The 26703-nt window shown below is 36.2% G+C and overlaps 1 protein-coding gene across 12 annotated transcripts in view; it reads right to left on the bottom strand.

The window, feature by feature from the left end:
* ETFA (electron transfer flavoprotein subunit alpha) overlaps window positions 1-26703 on the bottom strand; it is a 91006-nt gene that overhangs the window by 40041 nt on the left and 24262 nt on the right. For 2 of the 12 annotated variants that reach the window (XR_010839731.1, XM_059058179.2), the window contains exons 8-9: window positions 26240-26308; window positions 20652-20734 (exon numbers count right to left, since the gene is read on the bottom strand). Coding sequence is in view for 4 of the 12 variants with exons in the window: in XM_059058179.2 (XP_058914162.1) it covers window positions 20652-20734; window positions 26240-26308 (152 nt within the window). In the remaining 8 variants the exon portion in view is untranslated. Of the gene's footprint in view, window positions 1-2211; window positions 2981-16002; window positions 18802-20651; window positions 20735-20847; window positions 20938-26239; window positions 26309-26703 lie in introns of those variants that run through there. The other 10 variants (XR_010839734.1, XR_010839735.1, XR_010839737.1 and 7 more) reach the window with 10 other exon arrangements.

The raw sequence follows: 26703 nt of genomic DNA, 5'->3' as shown, positions 1-26703 counted from the left end.
AACCCTCTTGCACTGTTGGTGGTAATGTAAATTGATACAGCCACTATGGAGAACACTATGCAGGTTCCTTAAAAAACTAAAAATAGAACTACCATACAACCCAGCAATCCCACTACTGGGCATATACCCTGAGAAAACCATAATTCAAAAAGAGTCATGTACCACAATGATCATTGCAGCTCTATTTACAATAGCCAGGACATGGAAGCAACCTAAGTGTCCACCAACAGATGAATAACAAAGATGTGGCACATATATACAATGGAATATTACTCAGCCATAAAAAGAAGTGAAATTGAGTTATTTGTAGTGAGATGGATGAATCTAGAGTCTGTCATACTGATGAACTAAGGGCAGGTCAGGAATAAAGATACAGACGTAGAGAATGTACTTGAGGAGACAGGGAGGGGGAAGGGTAAGCTGGAACAAAGTGAGAGAGTAGCACTGACATATATATACTACCTAATATAAAATAGATAGCTAGTGGAAAGCAGCCACATAGCACAGGGAGATCAGCTTGGTGTTCTGCGACCACCTATGTGGGTTGGATAAGGAGGGTGGGAGGGAGGCGCAAGAGGGATGGGATATGGGGATATATGTATTCATATAGCTGATTCACTTTGTTATACAGCAGAAACTAACACAACACTTTAAAGCAATTATACTCCAATAAAGATGTTAAAATATAAAAATAAAATAATGTCTGAAAATAAAAAAGATGTTAAAAAATAAAATAATGTCTGAAAATTAAAAAAAGAGAAAACCCTAAAGACTCCACAAAAAAATTGTTAGCACTAATAAATGAATTAACTTGCAAGATAAAAAATCAATATACAGAAATCTGTTGTGTTTCTACACACTAACAACAAACTATCAGAAAGAAAAATTAAGAAAACTATCCTATTTACAACTGCATCAAAAAGAATAAAATAACTGGGAATACATTTAACTACGGAGGTGAAAGACCTGTATACTAAAAACTATGATACTGATGAAGGAAATTAAAGAAGACACAAATAAATGAAAAGATATTCTGTGCTCATGGATCAGAAGAATTAATATTGTTAAAACATCCATACTACCCAAAGCAATGTACAGATTAAATGCAATCCCTATCAAAATTCCAATGGCATTTTTCACAGAATTAGGACAATCCTAAAATGTGTATGGAACCAAAATAGGTCTTGAATAGCTAAAGTAATCTTGAAAAAGAATAAAAAAGCTGGAGGCACCATATCAGAAATTTGTAATATAATTTAAAACTATATTACAAAGCTATAGTCATCAAAACAGTATGGTACTGACATAAAACAGACATAGATCAATGGAATAGAATAGAGAACCCAGAAATAAACCGATTCACATATGGTCAATTAATTTATGATGAAAGAGCCAAGAATATACAATGGGGAAAGGACAATGTCTTCAATAAATGGTGCTGGGAAGACTGGACAGCCACAGGCAAAAGAATGAAACTGGACCACTATCTTAAACCATACACAAAAATCAAAGCAAAATGGATTAAAGACTCAAATAAGACCTGATACCATAAAACGTTTAGAAAACAGGTGGTATGCTCTTTGACATTAGTCTTGGTGATGGTGTTTTGGATTTGACACCAACGGCAATAAAAGCAAAAATAAACAAGTGGGACTATATCACACTAAAAGGCTTCTGCACAGCAAAGGAAACCATCAGCAAAATGAAAAGCTACGTACTGAATGGAAGAAAATATTTGCAAATCATATATCCAATAAGGGGTTAATATCCAAAACATGTAAACAACTCACTCCTCAATAGCAAAAAAAAAAAAAAAAAAAAAAAAAAACCCACAGAATCCAATTTAAAATATGGGCTGAGGACATGAACAGACATTCTTCCCAAAGAAGCCACACAGAAGACGGCCAACAGGTACATGAAAGGATACTTAATGTTGCTAATCATCAGAGAACTGCAAATCAAAACCACAATGAGATAGCACCTCACACTGTTAGAAATGGCTACTATCAAAAACAAAACAAAACAAACAAACAAACAAAAACCCAAGAGATGACAAATGCTGGCTAGGGTGTGGAGAAAAGGGAGTCTTTGTGCACTGTTGATAGGAATGTAAATTGGCACAGCCACTATGGAGAAAAAAATTAAAAACAGAACCACCATATGATCCTGCAATTCCACTTTTGGATTTTTATTCAAAGAACACAAAAACACTAAATTGAAAAGATATTTATTGCAGCATTATTTACAATAGCCAAGATACGGCAACAACCTAAGTATCCACCAACGGATAAATGGATAAAGAAAGTATGGTGTGTATATATATACAATGGAATACTATTCTGCCATAAAAACGAATGAAATCTTGCCACCTTGAGGGCGTTATGATAAATGAAATAAGAGAAAGACAAACGCCATATGATCTCACTTAATGTGGAATCTAAAAAAACAAACAAAAAAACTAAGCTCATTGATATGGAGAACAGATTGGTGGTTGCTGGGGGTGGGGAGGAAGGGTCAAAGGTTGGGCAAAATGAGTGAAGGGAGTCAAAAAGGCACCAACTTCCAGTTATAAAATAAATGAGTCATGGAGATGTAATGCACAGCATGGTGACTATAGTTAATGATATTGTATTGCATATTTCAAAGTTGCTACAAGAGTAAATCCTAAAAGTACTCATCAGAAGAAAAAAAATTCTATAACAATATATGGTGATGAATGTTAACAACAAAAAAACAGCATGCTATTATTAACATAAAGTTTTAAAAATATACAAAACAGTAGTATGTATCAGTACTTCCCAACTTATTTATATCATGGCACACAGAAAACAGTAATATTTGTATGGTACACTAGGCTAAATGAACAAGGCTAGTCATAATATTTACTCTTCCAAAGACTGAGAGGATCAACATCTTGGCAAACCTGTAAATCATCCATGGCATTCAAGTTGAAAAGTTCAGCTATATACTGTTTAGGGATCTGTCGATATACAGTAAAAGTAAAAATGAAATGCATTGAAAAAATAATCATCAAATTTAGGGTCATGGTTACATTTGAGGGGAGGGAAGGATATGCATTAAACGATTGTAATACTGCTTTTTAAATTTGGTGGTAAAAGCGTAGGTGTTTACTGTATTATTTTATGTATAAATATATATATTTATATATTTTTTTTTAATAAAAAGAAAAGAATGGGAAACAAAGTGAATTTAGTAAACATAAGCTAATTTTTCAAGCTTATCCTAGCAAGAGAGATAAACAGGGTGGTAGCTAGCAGGGAAAAAGAGCTGCTGGGTGGGTAGATGAATAATTTTCTTTTTTTAAGGTTATAAAATAGCAGCCAGGGACGCCCCTGGTGATGCAGTGGTTAAGAATCTGCCTGTCAATGCAGGGGACACAGGTTCGATCCCTGGTCCAGGAAGATCTCACATGCCGTGGAGCAACTAAGCCTGTGCACCACAACTCCTGAGCCTGCGCTCTAGAACCTGCAAGCCACAACTACTGAAGCCTGTGTGCCTAGAGCCCGTGCTCTGCAACAAGAGAAGTCACCGCAATGAGAAGCCCGTGCACCACAACTAAGAGTGGCCCCTGCTAGCCACAACTAGAGAAAGCCCACATGCAGCAATGAAGACCCAAAGGCAGCCAAATAAATAAATAAATACAACTAAAATAAATAAATAAATAGCAGCCAGTAGAGAGGTGCCCTGGACCCAAAGTATGGGGGTAATTAATGGAATACCATCTCAAAGGAGGTTAAGAAGTGATGGGATCCAATGACAAGTAGACATATTAATATTAAATAAGAAAAGGGCCACCTCTTTCTCTGATACATATAGGTAACCTGGGTTTTTGTTTTGTATTGTTTTTTGCTTTCATAGAGAGAACAATAAGTTGACTTGTGAAGCAGAAGGAAAGGTCAGTGCCCAAGAATAAGGGAAATGATACTAAATAAGGGGTTTTAAAAATTGGTACAATATAAAATAATGTAGTTGATATATACTAACAAATCAAAATTCAGGTAGATATACTTGTGGAAAACTGTCTCAGGCTATACAATCCACCAATTTTTTCTGGACAAGTGATTTTCAAAACATGCTCAGGGCTCTAATCACTCTGCAAAGGTGCCATAGAAAATCTCAGAATATTGAGAAAGGGAGAGAGCTGAGTTAGTAGCACTCCAGGTACGTGGCCCCAGTTCAATCCCACTTTTTCTTATGTTACGTATGGAGCTTTCTGATAAGATTTCATATGAAGAGGGTTCTACAACGAAACCACTATGAAATTTTATCCTAGCCAGACCTATAGACCCAAAACCAAATAATTTTGACTCCTTACAGAAGTGCACTTAAGTATCAGGCTATTGGCTGACACTGAAAAACACTATTTAAAAAAAAAAAAACCTGCCCTATGAAACGACTGTCCTATTTATAATAAAGATATTGTTTCTCTGATCTTGATACGAGGCCAAATTATGCTTCCCATGTGCAATTAGTTTGTTTTTACCTTAGGGACAATGTAAATGAAGACACTGATCTTGTTTCCCAATATGAACTGGCTTCTAGAAAACCTAGTGCCAAATTGGCAGCCCAGGTCTAACAAATGGACAAGGCCATACAGAATTTATTTTCTTTAAAATCTCTCTCCTAGTTTCAACACATATCTCCAACCTCTGTTTACCCTCCATCTGAATTTTCTCAATACCACTCAAATTGCTATCCAGCCACCCCCCTCACCTCACCCCAAGAGATACAAGGCAGAGTTTGGCTGTGACGGGTATGGGGGTGGAAAGTCAGAGCAGGAACACTAAGAAATCCCTATCTCTGAGGCCCAGGTGCAGAGGACCTGCCTAAGATAAAGTTTAAATAAGAACTGAGGGCTTCCCTGGTGGTGCAGTGGTTGGGAGTCCGCCTGCCGATGCAGGGGACACGGGTTCGTGCCCCGGTCCAGGATCCCACATGCCACAGAGTGGCTAGGCCCATGAGCCATGGCTGCTGAGCCTGTGCTCCGCAATGGGAGAGGCCACAACAGTGAGAGGCCCGTGTACCACAAAAAAAAACAAAACAAAAAACAAACAAACAAAAAGAACTGAGAACCACCCCTTACCACAACCAGAGACTAAAGAGATATGACAACTAAATGCAATACTTGGCCCTAAACTAGATGCTGTACTGAGAGGGGAAATATACTATCATGAACATCAACAGGCTAATAAAATAGGAATATTCCATTAGATTATGGAAAACTGGAATTGGAATATAAACTGACAAAATCCAGATATGGAATGTAAACTGTATTTTGGCTATGTAAGAGACTATTTCTTTTTTCTTTTTTTATTGAAATATGTTGATTTACAATGCTGTGCCAATCTCTGTTATATAGCAAAGTGACTCAGCTATACACATGTACACATTTTAAAAAATATTTTTTCCATTATGGTTTATCACAGGATATTGAGTATAGTTTCCCTGTGCTATACATTAGGACCTTGTTGTTTAGCCATTCTAAATGTAATTGTTTGCATCTACCAACCCCAAACTCCCAGTCCATCCTTCTCCCTCCCCCACTCCCCCTTGGCAACCACAAGTCTGTTCTCTATGTCTATGAGTCTATTTTGCAGATAGGTTCATTTGTGCCATATTTTAGATTCTACATATAAGTAATATCATATGGTATTTGTCTTTCTCATTCTGACTTACTTCACTTAGTATGATAATCTCTAATTGCATCCATGTTGCTGCAAATGGCAATATTTCATTCATTTTTATGGCTGAGTAGTATTCCATTGTATGTATGTACCACATCTTCTTTATCCATTCATCTGTCGATGGACATTTAGGTTGTTTCCATGTCTTGGCTATTGTGAACAGTGCTGCTATGAACATAGGGGTGCATGTATCTTTTCAAATTATAGTTTTGTCTGGGTATAATCCCAGGAATGGGATTGCTGAATTATATGGTAATTCTACTTTTAGTTTCCTGAGGAACCCCCATACTGTTCTCCATAGTGGCTGTACCAACTTACATTCCCACCAACAGTGTAGGAGGGTTCCCTTTTCTCCACACCGTCTTCAGCATTTGTTATTTATAGACTTTTTAATGATGGCCATTCTGACCAGTGTGAGGTGGTACCTCATTGTAGTTTTGATTTGCATTTCTCTATTAATCAGTGATGTTGAGCATCTTTTCATGTGCCTACTGGTCATCTGTAAGTCTTCTTTGGAAAAATGTCTATTAAGGTCTTCTGTCCATTTTCAATTGGGTTGTTTGGTTTTTTGTTATGGAGTTGTATGAGCTCTTTGTATATGTTGGAGATTAAGCCCTTTGGAGCTTAATATTTGCTTAATTTGCAAATATTTTCTCTCATTCTGAGGGTGGCCTTTTTGGGTTTTTTTGTTTTTTATGGTTTCCTTTGCTGTGTAAAAGCTTGTAAGATTGATCAGGTGCCCTTTGTTTTTGTTTTTATTTCTATTGCCTTGAGAGATTGACCTAAGAAAACTTTGGTATGATTTATGTTATGTTTTGCCTATGCTTTCTTCTAGGAGTTTTATGGTGTCATGTCTTATGTTTGTCTTTAAGCCATTTTGAGTGTATTTCTATGCATGGTGTGAGGGTGTTCTAACTTCACTGATTTACATGCAGCTGTCCAACTTTTCCAGCACCATTTGCTGAAGAGGCTGTTTTTTTCCCATTTTATATTCTTGCCTCCTTTGTTGAAGGTTAATTGACCATAGGTGTGTGGGTTTATTTCTGGGCTCTCTATTCTGTTCCATTGATCTGTATGCCTGTTTTGGTTTCTGTAGCTTTGTAGTATTGTCTGAAGTCTGGGAGAGTTATGCCTCCTGCTTTGTTTTTCTTCCTCAGGATTGCTCTAGTAATTCTGGGTGTTTTATGGTTCCATACAAAATTTTGAATTATTTGTTCTAGTTCTGTAAAAAATGTCATGGGTAATTTGATAGGGATCACATTAAATCTGTAGATTGCTTTGGGTAGTACTGCCATTTTAACAATATTAATTCTTCCAACCCAAGAGCATGCAATATCTTTCCATTTTTTTGAATCCTCTTATTTCCTCTATTAATGTTTTATAGTTCTCAGCATATAAGTCTTTCACCTCCTTGATCAGGTTATTCCTAGGTATTTTTTTTTTTCAGGTGCGATTTTAAAAGGTTTTTTTTTTTTTTTTTTTTTTACAGTCCCTTTCTAGTATTTCATTGTTAGTGTAAAGGAATGCAACCAACTTCTGAATGTTAATCTTGTCTCCTGCTACTTTGCTGAATTCATTAATTAGATCTAGTAGTTTTTGTGTGGAGTCCTTAGGGTTTTCTATATACAGTATGTCATCTGCATATAGTGACAATATTAGCTCTTTCCTTCCAATTTGGATACCTTTTATTTCTTTTTCTTGTCTGACTGCTATGGCTAAGACTTCCAATATTATGTTGAAGAGAAGTGGTTAGAGTGAGCATCCCTGTCCTGTTCCAGATTTTAGTGGGAAGGCATTCAACTTTTCACCCTTGACTATTATATTGGCTGTGGGTTTGTCATAAATGGCATTTATTATGCTGATATATGTTCCCTCTATTCCCACTTTGATAACAGTTTTTATCATGAATGGATGTTGAATTTTGTCAAATGCTTTTGCTGCATCTATTGAGATAATCATGTGGCTTTTTACTTTTCTTTTGTTAATGTGGTATATTACATTGATTTGCGCATCTTGAACCATCCTTGTGAACCTGGGATGAATCCACTTGGTTGCAGTATATGATCTTCTTTATGTGTTGTTGGATTCAGTTTGCTAATATTTTGTTGAGAAATTTTGCATCTATATCCATCAAAGATATGACCTGTAATTTTCTTTCTTGCTGGTGTCTTTGGTTTTGGTATCAGAGTGATGGTGGCTTCATAGAATGTCTTTGGGAGTGTTCCCTCCTTTTCAATCTTTTGGAAGAGTTTGAGAAGAATCAGTGTAAGTTCTTCTTTGTATGTTTGGTAGAATGTGCCTGTGAAGCCATCTGGTCCTGGACTTTTGTTTGCAGGAAGTTTTTTTTTTTTATTACAGATTCTATTTCACTTCTAGTGATCAGTCTGTTCAAATTACCTTTTTTTTTTTTTTTTTTTGTCGTATGCTGGCCTCTCACTGCTGTGGCCTCTCCCGTTGCGGAGCACAGGCTCCGGACGCACAGGCTCAGTGGCCATGGCTCACGGGCCCAGCCACTCCGCAGCACGTGAGATCTTCCCGGACCGGGGCACGAACCCATGTCCCCTGCATCGGCAGGCGGATTCTCAACCACTGCGCCACCAGGGAAGCCTAACTATTTATTTTTGATTCAATTTTGGGTGGGCTGTATGTTTCTAGAAAGTTGTCCACTTCTTCTAGGATATCAAATTTCTTGGTACATAATTGTTAATAGTATTCTCCTACGGTTTTTTGTACTTCTGCGGTATCAGCTGAGATTTCTCCTTTTTCATTTCTTATTTTGTTTATTTGGGATCTCTCTCTTTTCTTCTTGGTGAGCCTGGACACAGGTTTGTCAATTTTTTTCACCCTTTCATAGAATGAGCTCTTGGTTTTGTTGATTTTTTCCTATTGTTTTTTTAATCTCTATTTTATTTATTTCCTCCCTGATCTTTTTTTTTTTTTTTTTTTTTTTTGTGGTATGCGGGCCTCTCACTGTTGTGGCCTCTCCCGTTACGGAGCACAGGCTCCGGATGCACAGGCTCCGGATGCACAGGCTCAGCGCCCATGGCTAACGGGCCCAGCCGCTCCGCGGTATGTGGGATCTTCCCGGACCGGGGCACGAACCCACGTCCCCCGCATCAGCAGGCGGACTCTCAACCACCGCGCCACCAGGGAAGCCCCCCTCCCTGATCTTTATTCTTTGCTTCCTTCTGCCGATTTTAGGTTTTGTTTGTTCTTCTTTTTCTAATTCTTTTAGGTGGTAAGTTAGGTTGTTTACTTGAGATTTTTCTTGTTTTTTTGAGGCAGGCCTGTATCACTATGAACTTCCCTCTAACAACTGCTTTTGCTGCATTCCATAGATTTTGTATGGTTGTTTTCATATTCGTTTGTGTAAGAGACTATTTCTATGCTTTGGAAATACACACTGAAGTATTTACAGGTCATGATCTTACTGTCAAATAGTTCGGAAAAAAAATGTGTACATATGTGTACACATACACACATTCTGTATTATTTTTAATTTTCAAATTTTTATGAGTTTGAAATTATTTCCAAATAAAAAGTTAATTAAAAAAAAAAAAGAATAGAAGTCTTTGTTGCAACAGTAAGATACAGACTAGTGGATCCCCATAACTGGGTCTGAATTCTTGCAGGGAGCATGAATCCATAAACATACCAGATTGTTCCATATAAATAAATGTTCAATAATCTTCCACATGTACATGTCAACTGCTGTGAATGATAATATAAAAATGTAGTTAAAAGTATAACTAAATTCATAGCATCTCTGGGGTATGAGATTTTTTCTTTAAAAACTGATAATAAAAGTAAAATTATTTTGTGAAATAACAAAATTTGCCTTTAAGTGTCCCCTTATGTGAAATAAGGAACTTCTTACTATTCATCATCAGAGAGAACTATGATGATGCTTTCCACAGCTGTAACAAAATGGCAACAAAATACAACATAGGTTCTTCAAATAATATAAAGTTAAAAGGAATATGAATGGAAAAAAAATCAAGCTTTAAAAGATTCAGGAGGTTTAGGTGGTAAGACAACACAGATCCAAATTTAATAAAGATAACAAAGTACTTTGTTCAGCTTTAAACACTAAGAAACATTGCATTATTACTAGACAAGGGAGACACGGTTTAACAGCAGACAATAAAATATGGAGGAAGGAGAAGAGAGATTTTGGATGTCTTCAAATGCCAACAGTAGGATCTGGCTGCCAAGAATCTAATGTAATATTAAGTAGCACTAATTAAAATATTATTTAGGAAGATAATAATCCAACTCTGTACTAGTCAGAGCACACATGAAGTAATGTGCTCAACTCTAGGCCTCAGGACTCCTGCTTATGGCCCTGAGAATAGTTTGTATCAGACTAACCCCCTCTTGCAGAGAAAAACTGTGAAACCTGGTTAAAATAAAGGCAGCAACTGTTTAAATACGTTGGAGATCAACCAAGATAGGTGACATTTGAGAAGCCAGAATTCTATAGGGGAGAGAAGCACAATGAAAAGAGCCCACCATACACCACTACTTCTTCCCTTGGGACATATGCAGATCTCCCACAAAGGGAATAAATGCCCCTCAGAAAGCAGCCACTTTAGATAGAAACCTGCAATCTTATTAGTGGAGAGAACAAACAAGACAGTATTTGTGGCTGCAACATTAGCTGGAAGGTGAGGAAGATATTCCAGAGGGACAACCACAAACTCTGCATACATATTCTGCTCAAAACTCTGGCTGACCCCCACCCCCGACATACACACTGGACATATGTCAGGTAGTCTCTAAGCCAGCTGGCTAGGCTAAAAGAGGATTTGAGGTTTGAGTGCAGCCAAATTAATTGTCTGCTAAAACAAAAATGAATATTCTCAATAGAAAGATAACAGAATCCATAATCTCTACACATGTTATTCAATGTGCATAATATGATCTCAAAGTACTAGGCCAGTGATTCTTAAAATGTGATCTGTATATTCCTGTAAGTCCCAAGACCCTTTCAAGGATCTGCAAGGTCAAAAATATTTTCATAGTAATACTAAACTGTTATTTGTCCTTTTCTCTCTCATTCTATCACAATGCTACAGTGCAGTTCTCCAGTGGCTACATGACTGTTTGAGGAAATCATCTCTCTGATAACTACCAGAAGGTATGCATCTGTATTTCTGTGTTACCTAAAAATGTTTAAAGTAGTAGGTTTTAAGTATAAATATGTATGTTTAGAGAGATTAACTCAGTTTGTTCTCAGTACAGTAGCTTGTGCTCTTATAGTTGTAATTTCTGTAACCTCATTATCATCCAATAAATTGATATTTGGAATCCCAAAGATTTCCCTGTGCCTACAAGGAAACACAAGAAGTACATTTTGTTACCTTATATGGCAATAACAATTTTTTGGTAAATTTTTATATATTTTAAAATTTATCTAAAACTATAATTTTAGATTTTGCTAATATTTATACTAAAATACAGAAGACTCACTTTCCCAACCCACAGCTCCAACATCTACATCAAAAGATGCTGATAAAGATGAAATTGATAACAGATATCTCTAACTTATGGAAAAGAGGAATCTACTCTAAAAAATATTGTGTAAAATTAAAAATAAGTGAAAATATGATGAAAGTTATCTTTCTCTTGGCTTCAGAGATGTTAATAATTTATGTTACTGTGCCTTTTGCAACAGAAATGATGGCCATTTTGAAAATAATTCCGTTTAGAGAAAAATTAATTGAATGTTTTATTTTTAACACAGATGTGATGAGTTTAAAAGTAAAAAATTGTTTAGCTTTTCAAACCAGGAAGGCAAAAGTCACTGAAGCATCATATGGGTTAAGTTATCATATTTCATTGACTAGACAAGCACAGTTGCTAAAAGACTAATAAAGGTGACCTTGCTAAATGCCTGCTAGATGAAAAATCAGTGAAAGAAACTATGGCACCGCCACATTCCAATGATACAGGAACTTGCTGAATAAAAGATTTAACTGTTGGGCTTCCCTGGTAGCGCAGTGGTTGAGAGTCCGCCTGCTGATGCAGGGCACACGGGTTCGTGTCCCGGTCTGGGAAGATCCCACATGCCGCGGAGCAGCTGGGCCCGTGAGCCATGGCCGCTGAGCCTGCGCGTCCGGAGCCTGTGCTCCGCAACGGGAGAGGCCACAACAGTGAGAGGCCCGTGTATGGCAAAAAAAAAAAAAAAAAAAAAGATTTAACTGTAAACATGAATATTAAGTTAATAAATCATCTGCAAAATTATACTTCTGCCTAACAAACAGACAAATCTAGTTGGGTTTTGTGTTTTAATTGTATTTGTCCAATATCAATAACAACTAAATACTGAAGAATTCCTTTATGTGAATGCTTGGCAACAAACAAAAGTGGTACTGAAAAACTCAAAGTATTAAGTAACTTTTTTGGATCTCGCGGTTTATCCTAGAAAAACTGTATGGACTTCTGCTCTGATGATGTAAAAATAACAGTGGGTAAAACTGCTGCCTTAGCATTAAGCAAGACAGTTGCACCAAACTGTACTAGTTGTCACTGCATTCTTCATGGCCACATACAGTTTAAAAAAAAAAGAAAAAGAAAACCTGGTTTCACTTAACAATGTCATTGATGAAGTAGTAAAAATTATTAGTTTTATTAAATCTTGACCTTTGAGTACACATCTTTTTAGTATTCTGTGTGACAAATCACAAAGTATGCAAAGTACTTCCATTGCATACAAAAGCACAATGATTGTCTTCAGGAAAATGGCTCGTGTGATGGTTTGAGTAAACCACCCACATTTTCATGGCTCACTATTTCCACTTCAAAGAACAACTGACAGATATTTGGAGTTTTGGCAGACATTTTATTGAAAATGAATGAGGTGAGCTTATCAATTCCTAGAAAACAAAGTTTTTGTTGCCAAGGACAAAATTTGTGAATTAAGTTGATAATTAGCATTTTGAAAAAACTTGTATCCATGAATATGAGCTGTAAAGACTCCTCTAATGAGATGAGTGGTGATATTGATGAAGTTAATGTTTTGATATTGATAAAATGTGTCAACATTTGAAAGATCTACAAAACTCACTAAAGGTTATTTTCTAAATGTTACAGGATAGTGAAAGATCCATTCGAAGCACAATACAGACCAACAGATTTTAATGTAAGGGTATGAAAAGTTCATTGATATGGTTTCAGATTCCACACTGCCAATACCCTTTAAGAATTTACTACTTGTCAAGTTCTGATGTAGTGTAAAAGAAAAATATCTACAATTTTATGAAAAGGCCATTAAAATACTCCTTTCTTTCTATATATCTGTGTGATGCTGGATTTTCTTCATATACTTCAATCAAACCAATATAAAACACACAGCAGAAATGAGAATCTAGCAGTTTTCTACTAAGCCAGATATCAAGTCAAAAATGTAAAAAAGTACCATTATTCTCATTAAATTTCTTTTGTTTTGGAAGACAATTATTTTCACTAAATGTTATTTATATTAAAATAAATGTTTTACTGTTATTTTCAAAAGAATAAATATTTTAAAATTTTCTTTTAATTTCTAATATAAGAAATATCAATAGATATAACCCAAATAAACAAAAGCTCTGAGAACCCTAAATAAATTTTTAAAGTAAGGAGCCCTAAGACAAAAATTTTGCGAACCACTGTGCTACACACATAATGAAACAGGAAAGTGTGAAAATACAATCAAAGGACTTCAACTCTGAAATAACCCAGAATTTGGAATTAGTACACAAGGATTTAAAAGCAGCTATTACAAGTATGGTCAAGGATGTAAAGGAAGATACCTGTAATGACTGCACAGATACGAAATCTCAGCAGAGAAATGAAACTATAAAAAGAACCAAATGAAAATTTAGAACTAAAAAATACAAAATCAGAAATTTCCTAGATGGGCTTAATAGTATATTAGAAATTATAAAAGAGTCAGTAATCTTGAATATAGACCAATAAAATTATTCAATTTGAAGAACAGAGGGGAAAAAAACATGAAAAAGAATGAACAGAACTTAAGTAACCTACAGAAGAATATGAAGATATCTAAAATATGTGCAACTGGAGTCCTAGAATAAAAGTAGAGAAAAAAACTGTGGCAGTGTTCTACGTCAACAGGCCAAATCTGGACCGCCATCTGTTTTTGTACATAAAGTTGTAATGGAATATAACTCATTCATTTACTTACAAGTCTACGGCTGCTTCTGCTCTACAACAGAAGAGTTAAGTAGTTACAACAGAGACTATGGCCAATTGAACCAAAAATACTTCCTATGTGATTTACAGATAGCTTGCTGTCCCCTGGTCTAGATCTTTTATGTCCTTACTGAAATTTTTCATCTAGTTATTCTATCAATTACTGGGAGAAGGTATTAAAACCTCCAACTATAATTATGGATTTGTTTATTCCTCACTTTAGTTCTGTCAGATTTTGCCTGATATATTTTGAAATTCTGTTATTGGGCAGTTACACATTCATGATCGTTCTTTCTGATAAGTTGATCCTTTTATCATTACATATTGGCCTCTTTATGTTTGGCAGTACTCATTGTCTTGAAGTTTGCTTTATCTGATATTAAAAAAGACAAACCAGATTTCTTATGCTATTTGTATGGTGTATTTTTTTCTGTCTAAAATATATTTCTTTTAGGTAGCATATAGCTGAGTCTTGCTTTTTATACATCTGGTAATCTCTGCTTTTTGACTGGAATATTGAGTTCATTTATACTTTTCTCTCACTGCTTTTAAGAATTTCTTTTTATCAGTATTGAAGTGGATGTACACTGTTTATGAGTTTTGAATACAATTATATCAACCATAAAAATAGACCAAACAATTCTGCTTGTCCGTCAGAAAACAATTCTTGATCATGAGATTTCAGGTCTTCATTTTGTTCTCATTTAAAGTAATAAAAGGTGCTTGCTGATAATTAACTGGAGAAAACTGCAAAGTCAGTGAATCCGGAAACTAACATTTACGACATACAGATGGCCAAGAGGCACATGAAAAGATGCTCAACACTGCTAATTATTAGGGAAATGCACATCAAAACTACAATGAGGCATCACCTCATACCAGTCATAATGGCCATCAACAAAAATTCTACAAACAACAATGTCAGAGAGGGTGTAGAAAAAAGGGAACCCTCCCACACTATTGGTGGGAATATAAACTGGTACAGTCACTACGGAGAACAGTATGAAGATTCCTTAAAAAACTAAAAATAGAGCTACCGTATGATTTAGCAATCCCAATCCTGGGCATATATCTGGAGAAAACCATTATTCAAAAAGATACATGCACCCCAATGTGCAATGCAGCACTATTAATAGCCAACACATGGAAGCAACCTAAATGTCCATCAACAGGTGAATGGATAAAGAAGATGCGGTACATATATACAATGGAATATTACTCAGCCATTAAAAAGAATGAAATAATGCCATTTGCAGCAACATGGATGGAACTGGAGATTATCGGTAAGTCAGAGAAAGACAAATATCATATGATATCGCTTATATGCAGAATCTAAGAAAAAATGATACAAACGTACTTATTTATAAAACAGAAACAGACTCACAGACTTAGAGAACCAACTTATGGTTACCAGGGTAAAAGGGAGGGGGGTATGAACAGACTGGGAGTTCGGGACTGACATGTACACACTGCTATATTTAAAATAGATAACCAAAAAGGACCTACTGTATAGCACAGGAAACCCTGCTCAGTACTCTGCTAATAACCTAAATGGGAAAAGAATTTGAAAAAGAAAAAAAACAGTTTCAATAGGGAATGCAGCAAGGAGATCTGATGTGCGTTAAATTATGGACTCTTTCCAATTAGTCGGCTCTCCCTCCAAAGCAAATGTACTAAAAATAAAATGACTTCCTTTTTGAACATTTTTTTCTTTTTATCATTCTGTAAACAATTTGACTATTACATGCCTTGTAGTTTCATTTGTTTTCTGTTCTTGGGGTTTGTTGAGCTTCTGAGATCTGTGGATTTATAGTTTTCATCAAATTTGGACATTCTATGGTCATTATTTCTTCCAATAGTTTTCCTGCTCCAATTACACATATATTAGGCCTCCTAAAGTTGTCCCATAGCTCACCAAGGCTCTGTCCATTTTTGTCCTGCGTTTTCAAAATTTTCTGTTTCATTTTGGACAGTTTTTGCTGCTATATATTCAAGTTCACTAATCTTTATTCTTGTGGTGTCTAATGGCAGGATAAACATTCTTTTCAAGTGCACAAGGTATATTCACCAAGATAGAGCATTTGTTAGGCCATAAAATAAGACTCAATGAATTTTAATACTGAAATATTAAAGAGATGTTCACCAAAATTAAATTTGAAATCAGTAACAGAAAGCTATCTAGGAAAAAAAATCACAAATATATAGAAATTAAACATTCCTAATTTTCTAAATTAGAAAATTTTTTTAATGAATGATGAAAATATATCAAAATTTGTGGAGTGCATCTAAAGTACTATTTAGAGGGAAATTTATATCTTTAATATTTACATTTAAAAACAAGCAAAATATAAAATTAATGAAGTAAAGTTCTACCTTAAGAGCAAGGTAAACCCAAGGTAATTAGAAGGAGGAAAATTAAGAGCAAAAATCAATAAAACGAAAATGAAAAACATTAACAAAGCTAAGAGTTGGTTCGTTGTTGGTGTAGCTGCTCTGCAAAACAGTCTGGCAGTTCCTCAAAGGTTAAACATAAAGTTACCAAATGAACAGCAATTCCACTCCTTGGTACATATCCAAGAGAAATGAAAACATATGTCCAGACAAAAACCTGTACATGAATGTTCCTATCTGCATTATTCATAAGAGCCAAAAAGTAAAAACAGCCCCCACACACACAAACCAATCTTACACAGATTTTTCCTTCAGAAAATACAGCAGGAGGGAATATCTTTCAACTCATTTTATGAAGCCAGCATAATGCCAATACCAAAATTAGACAAAGATATTGGGGGGGGAATTACAGATTATTTTAATAAAGACAGACATAAAAATCTTTAAGAAAATATTAGTCAATCAAAACCAGCAATGTATTAAAAGGATAACATATCATGATCAAGTAGGGTTTACCACAGTAACTCAAGGTGGTTTAACATTCAAAAATCAACCAACATAATTCACCAAATTAACAGAATAAAGGAAAAAAGCCATGATCATTTCAACAGATACAGAGAAATATTTGACAAAATTCAACAACCATTCATGATAACAACTCTCAGCAAATTGGGAACAGAAGGGAAGTTCCTCATCTTGATACCATTAAAATAAATAGGCAAGCCACAGATTGGGAGAAAATATTTGCAAAACATATATGACAAGTAACATATCTGGAACAGATTTTTTAAAAAACTTCTACAACTGAATAACAAAAAGACAAGCAATTCAATAAAAAAGCTGCCATACATCTGAATAGATACTTTGTAAGGAAGACATCTGAGTGGCCAATAACACAACACTGTCCATCGTCACAGATATCAGGAAAATGCAAATTAAAACCACAATAAAGTACACCACTACACATGCACCTGAATAGCTAAAATACCAAACGCTGGTGAAAATGAGGAGCAAGTGGAACCCAGATACATAGTTGGTGGAAATATAAAACTGTACAACTACTCTGGGAAAAAGTGATCCAGAGGGGTGTCAGAGTCCAAGCAAGGTAGGTAGGGTTATCTATATAGGAGGGCTGAATGTTCAGTGCAGGGGGTGGGAGCCTGAGTGGGGCAAGGAGAGCATTTGTGCAGGTTAGCGTATTGGCAGGGTCCAGGTTTTTTACTGCCAATGAAGGGCATTACAAAGAGGGAAAGGGAGAGTCAGAATTGACCTTGGACTGGAATTGGTGATGTCACTGTGAACTCATGGTTTTCAATGTAGATAGACTGATAATGAAATAGATATAAATGTTTGTATGTGTATATGAATACATATGTGTGTATATCTGCATACATATATACATACCTACACACATTCCCTAGCTTTTTTCACTGAGGGGTCCTGGGAACAGCAACAAGCACAGTTAATATCCAGATGTCAGCTTCATACTATTCTTCACTAAAAGGAACCAGGACTCCCTGGAGAAAAGACTGATGCCAGGGCTGGGATAGGAAAGGTACAAAAAGCCTGGAACGTCTTATTCTGTCAGTAAGTAAGAAAGGCCTCAAAGAATGATGGGAACATGTCAAGAAGATACAGAAGCCACCTTGAAGGAGTTCTCACTGGCTAAAGGTAGAACAATTTGTACATCAATTAAAATAATAACAACAAATTTTCACCCATTGAATAAAACAGGAACCATAAGTCCTATTATAAATAAATGAATATTTATTTAACATTCATTTATAAATAAATACAAATAAATAAACTAAAAGTGAGGAGAACTGGAATATTCACACCATTTCAAAGTACCTCCTCATAAAACATTTAATTACAAAGGGAAAAATAACTTTACAGTGGAGAAGTTTGACAGATATCAAAGCCTTTAATATATTTAAATTCCTTATGAAAAATTCAACCAAAATGGTCAAAGTAAAAATCTAGTAAGACACAATGAAATTGTGTGCCATCTGATAGTATAAAATATCACTTTTGTGATATTCCTGTCGAAGATGTATATATAAAACCTAAATTGAATGGTGAGGAGACAGCAAATGCAAATTGAGGGACATTCTATTCTACAAAACAGTTGTCCTGTAATTTTTCAAAAGTGTCAAGGTCATGAAAGTCAAAGTAAGACAGGAACTGTTTGAGATGGAAGGACACATGACAACTGTATGCAACATGTGATTATGAACTACATCCTTTTGCTATATAGGACATTATTGGGACAACTGGCAAAACCTGAACAAGGTCTGATGATTAGATAGTATTAATGTAAATTGATGTTAATCTCCTAATTTTAAAAGTTGTATTGTGGCTTTATAGGAGAATGTCCTACATATTTGGAGATGATGGAGAATCATCTCAGCAACTTACTCTCAAATAGTCCACAAAAATAAAGGCTTTTCCTCTGTCTTTGAAAGTTTTCTGTAAACTTGAGATCATCTCAAAAAAGCTTTAAAGCCTTAAAGAAAAATACACACACACACACACACACACACAAATAAATATGTACACATATATATATACATGTCAAAGTCTAACTCAGAGTTAATGAATCAGCATCTCTGGGGCTTACATGATTTATGTTAAAGAAAGTCTTCAAAGCCTTTAATGTATTTAATTCCTTATGAAAAATTTTCAATAATCCTATATTCATGACAGTAATGTTGAAGAAAGCTGACTGTATGACATTTATTTACAATACAGGTAAGGATGCCACTGGTCATTCCCTGTCATTCTGCTATCCTACTTAATAACAAGTGTGTTGTTATTGAAATGTCAATGTAAATAAAAGTTTGTCTCCTACCATACTTTCTTGTAGAAGTATTATTGATTAGGAAGGTTGTGGGTCTCATCTTTTGTAAATAAATTCAAGCCTAAAGATTATCTATTCATGTAAACTAGGAGAAACAAGATTTCTACCAAAAAAATACCTATGTGCCACACCTCATTAAATGCTAGGGAAGGCTGGAGCTTACTTGCTCAATTAATGCTCTCACAGCTTGACTAATGCAGTATCACAAGCAAACAGGTCACATGGTTTTGTGACTTTGTTTATTTAGTAACTATTTTACATTCTGAGATCTTATCTGACTTCAAATAAGCTGAATAACACAAAAAGTATTAACAACCATCAATATATTAGATCTTATAAAAAATAAAAATTTCTGCTCTTCAAAAGAAAGTGAATAAAGAAGCAATAAAAGGACAAAGAACTCAATTTTAAAATGGGCAAAAGATTGAACACTCTTCAAAACAAACTTCAAAATCAAGACTTAAATTTTTTGCCTATTTTGAAACTTTGAATGAACCTCTCATGGAACAGGGCACTGAGATATGAGATACTTTAAAATGGATATGACTTAATATCCTGTTTTGAAATACATTAAAAAATTTTTGAAATATATAAAAAAATTCATTTTCCTCCACACACTAAAGACTGAAACTGGCTGAGAATTGTATTCACTGAAAACCTGAATCATCTAAGAAATGTGAACAATCTTAGATACTGTTAGTGATTCAACTTTGAAACCAAAGTGTTCCTTTTGTAAGTTTTGGATAGTTTTAACTGAATAGTCTAGTATCGCTTACCCATCCCATATGGATAAGAATTTTCTGAATTTCATGCAACTAGACATAATACAGAAATAAACTAGGTGTTCAGGAAGATATAAGACCACAGTTGTCACTCACAGCTCCCAATTTTGAGATTCTGTGTTCAATAATATAGATTCGTCAGTTTTACTGATAGATTTTATAATACATAGGCTTTATGGTAAATAAATGTTAACGTGAACTTGTAAAATCCATTTAATAATAAAACGCTGCTTCTACCAATTTTTTTTTTTCCTGCGGTACGTGGGCCTCTCACTGCCGTGGCCTCTCCCGCTGCGGAGCACAGGCTCCGGACGTGCAGGCTCAGCGGCCATGGCTCACGGGCCTAGCCGCTCCGCGGCATGTGGGATCCTCCTGGACCAGGGCACAAACCCGTGTCCCCTGCATCTGCAGGCAGACTCTCAACAAGTGCGCCACCAGGGAAGCCCCTATCAATTTTATATTTGTTGTGACATAAATCTGACAATTCCACTGCTTTAAAAAATGTGAAAAACAATGCTGGATTTAAGAACTGCTCTGTGTTTTACTGAGGCCAAGAAATCCACAGACCTGTGAGAAGGACACATTCACCATGGTAATGGCTAATTACTTAGGTACATTGAATAGGACACCAATCACTGAGATGATTGTTCCACAAATATATACAGTTTTTATCCCCATAGAATTCTGCATAGCATATTTTATGGCTATACTTACTGGTGCTACTATTTTTCCTGTCTGTCCAACTTGCAAGTCATTGGGAACAAAGCCAGCATCAACAGCAGCACGAGAAGCACCAACTAAGGAAAAAATATTTGTCATTTTTTTAAGCTCTATTATTCAACTAGTTGGAATATTCACTGATAACAGTTTTTAAAAAAAGACATTGATATAGTACATACATAAAACATACATTATAACCTGTTTGGGACGTCATTATATAATGCTCCTTTACACCGTAACTTCACAGCTTTTAAAGAAAGGTATAATAATATCTTTACCCCTAGGACCAGATAAAGAAAAGAGTTACATATAATACAAGATAAAGGCTTAACCAGTATTTTCTATCTAAAAATTAAAATGAGAAGTTAACTAGCCTTCTATCCTCATTCAGCAGGAGTCAAAAGGAGCCCTGTACTTGGAGAAAAGGTAGCCCTCTCCCAGCAGGGGTCAACAATGAGCCTCAGGTCCTCTTCATCTCCATCTAGAGAGGACAAAAGGGGGGAGCCCTAGTGAATACTCCTCACTATCTCTTAACACTCACAGACTCACCTCCACTATCTATCATGAGTCAGTCAGGACCGATCACGTTCTGCCCTTCACTTACATCAGTCACTGCAACAAGCCCCAGACTCAAAGGTTATTCTTCATAACCCATACACTGATCCCCACAATGCCCTGCATGCTCCCGAATCTGCACCCTTCTCCCACTGCTACCCAATTCCTGAAACCTTACACTATGATTTCTGGAATTCACAGCCTGATACCAGCAAACCACAAGTCTCTGTATCTTCCACCTATCTGTCTAAATGTTCCCTGAGGACAAGGATTCCCATGCAGCCCTCTCCAGCAGATGTCACGTTGTCTGCCACCATCTTCATACCACTGGGCCCTCACTGCCACTCTCAGAAAGTTTCCCCTCCTCCCTCCTTAAAACCCTTCAGCTTCCAATCTCATGTCATCAGATTATGTCACCCATATATTGCTGTGTCATCTATCAACCAGCAGGTCAATCCCCTTCATTCCTCAATGATTTTTAGCTTCTGGGTCTTTGTCACTTTCTCCAATACTAGTCTTGTCTTAATTCTTGAAGACTTTGACGCCCTGGCTTCTCAGTTCCTTGAGCAACTCTCCTCCAATCATCTTGTCCTTCACTCTGCCCATGGTCATATCCCCAACCAGCCCATTAGCAACATCCCTCAATAATCTTGATTTCCAAAGTCTCTCTGTGACCTCCCCTTTCTAGCTGACTATTTTTAGTACCCTACTCCAACAACCCTCTGACCACACTGGGATCCACAATTCTATTCATTGTCCCTCTCTCCCCTCATGTTCTCTCTTCTTTCTTTACCCAGCTTAATTTCTAAGATCAGTGACTCTAATCACTCCTTTGCATATGTCTTTAATTTTTTTGCCCTCCTCTTGTACCATCACACTCAAGTGGAAATCCTCCATCTCTGGTTACTGATTAAGCAATCTTTCCACCTTTTCCATACCTGTCCTACTATACTTCTGCACGACTGGAGAAAAACACCAATACTCAGCCATGTTAACTGGGTTTTACTTTAAATAAATAGGCCTTAATTCTCTCCATCTTTCTTAAACTATCGATATAATTTCATATCTTTCCTTCTCTCATCAAACTTACAATACTCTTTAACATTCTGCCTATTTCACTGAAAAAGTTGAAACAATCAGAATTTCCACATGCTCCAACTAACACATTCACCCATCAACCTGCAGCTGTGTTCATATTCTCTCTCATCTACTCAAGAACATCCCTCCAGTAACTCTTCTGTCTATCTCGTGTATGATTAATCTCTCTCTCTTAAATGAAGCATTCCCATCAGCATATAAGCATGCTATTATGTGTCCAATCTTTAAAAAGTCCCTGTTCATCCCGCTCCCCCTCTAGCTACTGTCTATTTCTCTGCTCTCCCATATAGTTAAAAGCCTCTAAAGGGTTGTTTGCATTCACTGTCTCCAATGCCAGGCCTCCCATTCTATTTCTAAAAACTGTTTTATTAAAATATAACACACATACAGAAAAGGACACAAATCACAAATGTGCTACTGCTCAATGGCTGATCATAAAGTGAATACAACCAGGTAACTACTACCTAGGACCATTCTTTTAAACCCACTCCAATCAGGCTTTTGTCCCCACTACCCACCACCCCCATTACTAAAACTGCTCAAAGTCACCAATGACTTCTAAGTGTCTAAATCAATTAGTCACCTTTCAGTCCTCATCTTCCTTGACCTTCTGTCCTTGTAGCATTTGACATAGGTGATCACTCTTTCCCTTACTGAAACACTTCATTTGGATTCCAAAACATCATACTCTCTATCCTGATTTTCCTAACTTACTTACCCACTCCTTTTGGTCTTCGTTCTCCCCTTCTCCCCTACCTCTTAATCTTGCAGAGTCTAAGGCTTAGTCCTGGGACCTCTTCTATATCTACACTCAGTTCCCTTTGTGAGTACATCTGGTCTTATGGCTTCAAATGCCAAACAAATGCAATTGATTTCCAAATTTCTATCTCCAGCCCAAACTTTTGACCTCCACGTTCCTATACCAACTGCTTAATTGACATCTCTATTAGTATGTCTATTATTAGACATCTCAAAACTTAGTACAGTCATTCCTCAGTATCCACAGGGGATTGGTTTCAGAAACCCTGCCCCACAAGGATACTGAAATCCAAGGATGCTCAAATCCCTTATATACAATAAAATGGAATATATTTGCATATAACCTATGCACTCCCTCCTGTATACAGGCATACCTCAGAGATATTGCTGGTTCGGTTCCAAACCACCACAATAAAGCAAGTTACATGGATTTTTTTGCATATAAAGTTTATGTTTATAGCATACTGTAGTCTATTAAATGTGCAGTAGCATTATGTCTAACAAAATAATGTATGTACCTTAATTTAAAAATACTTTCTTGCTAAAAAATGTTAATCATCATCTGAGCCTTCAGCAAGTCATAGTCTTTTTGCAATAGTAACATCAAAGGTCACTGATCACATATCGTAACAAATATAACAGTAATGAAAAAGTTTGAAATATTGCGAGAATTACCAAAATGTGACACAAGAGACATTAAGTGATCAAATGCTGTTGGAAAAATGGCACCAATAGGCTTGCTCAAAGCAAGGTTGCCACAAACCTTCAATTTGTATAAAATGTAATATCTGCAAAGTGCAATGCCTATACTTTAAATCATCTCTAAATTACTTATAATACTGAATAATGTAAATGCTATGTAAATAATTATAAATACAATGTAAATGTTATGTAAACAGCTGCCAGTGCAAGGCAAATTCATATTGTTTTTGGAACTTTCTGGAATTTCTTCCCCCTGAATATTTTTGATCCATGGTTGGTTGACTCCATGGATGCAGAACCTGTACATATGGTGGCCTGAATGCATGCCCCAAACTGAACTCCTGGTCTCTCCTTGGAAACTGTGCCACCTGGGGTATTCCCCATCTCAGCTAATGGCAACTCCATCCTACCAGCTGCCAGATAAAAACTTTTCCTCATAATCTATATTCAATCTATCAGGAAATCCCAATGGTTCTACCTTCAAATATATATTCCAAAACTATTTCTCCCCACATCTACAGCTACTAACCTGTTCCAAACCATGAGCATCTCTCACCTGAATGATTGAAACAGTCTTCTAATTGATCTCCCCGTTAGTGCACTTATCACCCTATAGTCTATTCTCAAAACTGTAGCCAGACGGATGCTTTTAATATGTGTCAGATCATGCAACTCTTTTGCTCAATGGTTCCCCATTTCACTCAGAGAAAACCAATCTCCTTATGAACGCCTACAAGCCCTATGTGATCTGGTCTATTACTTCCAATCTTATCTCTTACCACTCTCCCTTTCTGCACTTTTCATTCCAGCCACACTAACCTCCTTGTTATTCCTGCCTTAGCAAAAAGCCCTCTGCACTTTACTGGTCCCTCTACCTGAAACACTCTCTCTCAGATTTCCTCATAGCTTGCTTCCTTATCTTCTTCAAACCTTTATTTGAATGTCTCCTCATTAAGGCAAACTCTGACCAGCTTATTTAAACCTGCAATCCTCCCCCTCCTTTTCCTGTTCTATTATTTTCATAGCATTTACTACCCTCTAACACACTATATAATTTACTAATTTATTGTGTTTACTATCTGTGGTAGGCAGAAAAATGGCCTCTCCAAAGATACATTCACTTTCTAATACCCAGAACCTGTGAATACTACCCATATGACAGCAGATAGGATAAAAAATTAAGGGAGAAGGCACTTATCCTGAATTATCTAGGTGGGTTCTAAATGTCATCACAGTATCCTTGTAAGAGGGACACAGAAGGAGATATGAAACAGATACAGAGAGAAGAAAGTAATATGAGGACAGAGGCAGAAACTGGAGTGATGCGGCCATAAGCCCAGGAATGCCAAGGCAGCCTCTGGTAACTGGAAACAAACAGATTCACCCCCAGAGGGAGTGTGGCTCTGCCAACACCTTGATGTCAACACACCTGTGGCCTCTAGAGCTGTGAGAGAATAATTTCGCTTATTTTGTTCATTGCTTTCGCTTAGCTCCTAAAATAGTGCCTGCCAAATGGTGGACACTTGATAAATATTTGTTCAGTGAATGAATGAATGAATGAAATATCCTCAGTCAAATACCACCATCTGATTATAAAGAGTAAATATCCTGCCTTTATTCAGACAAAACCATAACTGTTTCTATGGGTACACATATTAGGTAATATAAAAGCACAGGAAAAGCTTAGAAAGTTATACACAGAACTCTCAAAAGGGGGAGAAAACAGATTTTTTTTGGTTTTTTTTGTTTTTGTTTTTGTTTTGCGGTACATGGGCCTCTCACTGCTGTGGTCTCTCCTGTTGCAGAGCACAGGCTCAGCAGCCATGGCTCATGGGCCCAGCCACTCCACGGCATGTGGGATCTTCCCGGACCGGGGAACAAACCCATGTCCCCTGCATCGGCAGGCAGATTCTCAACCACTGCACCACCAGGGAAGCCCCAAAACAGATATTTTTATAAAAAGAAGAATATATTCATGTAATGGTTGTATAATTAAAAACTAAAATATTTTTAGTTTTCTGATTTTTCAAAAAACATCATTCCATTCTCAATATACTTTTAATAACAAGATCTCTCTTCCCTATAAATTTAGAAAATAATGTTAAATGTTAATTTCTATTTGTATGAGAGATTTATGTTAGACCACCAATAAAGGGAAAAATAAGGCATTCCTGAATCTGAAGTAGGCGATGAAGCTGACATTTAATTTTTTTTAATGGAAAAAACTAAAATGTGGCAAATGTTAAGAGTGTCACATAAATAATAAAAAAGAACATGGACAACCTCTCTTCACTGAATGCTACACCATTTACTTGGAGACTAAGAAAAACTGTTTCAGAGAGAAAAGTTGAAAACCAGAGAAAGCAAAAAATCTGCAGCTTTGAATGACTTATATACAAAAGAGATTATGAAGAAAAAATATTTCCAACGAAATGGGAACATTTTTCAACTAAGGAAAGTAACTTTACCTGCAGCATGTAGTTGATCTGCCAAATCGTACAACAATTTAAAGTTCTCTCCACTCTTCAAACCCCGACCTCATTTAAAAAGATGAAAAAAAAAATTGAGCAAATATAAACTCCATTCCATAAAAATTTTGAACTTCGTATACATGAGTGAATCTTCATATTACACAACTGCCATCTCCTCTATAAAGCCTTCCCTGAGTTCTCCAATGATACTCCTGTACTTCTCCTATAAAGCATTCAACACTATTGTAATTAACTAACTGGTTAACTAATGGTATAATCAGTCTTTAAAATCAGTCTTCCCCACTAGAAGAAAAACTCTTTCAATACAAGATCCTTACCTATCTTGGTCACTGCTATATTTAGCAATACTCAGCTGAACAACTGAAAGAAGTTATTATTTTCATGGAAGTCATTCCACTAGACTTTCAACTCCTTAAGAGCAAGAACAATCTGCCTTTTCC

This window comes from Kogia breviceps, chromosome 3, assembly GCF_026419965.1.
Source record: "Kogia breviceps isolate mKogBre1 chromosome 3, mKogBre1 haplotype 1, whole genome shotgun sequence".
Lineage (NCBI taxonomy): Eukaryota > Metazoa > Chordata > Mammalia > Artiodactyla > Physeteridae > Kogia > Kogia breviceps.
This window is presented reverse-complemented; position numbering and strand designations above follow the sequence as displayed.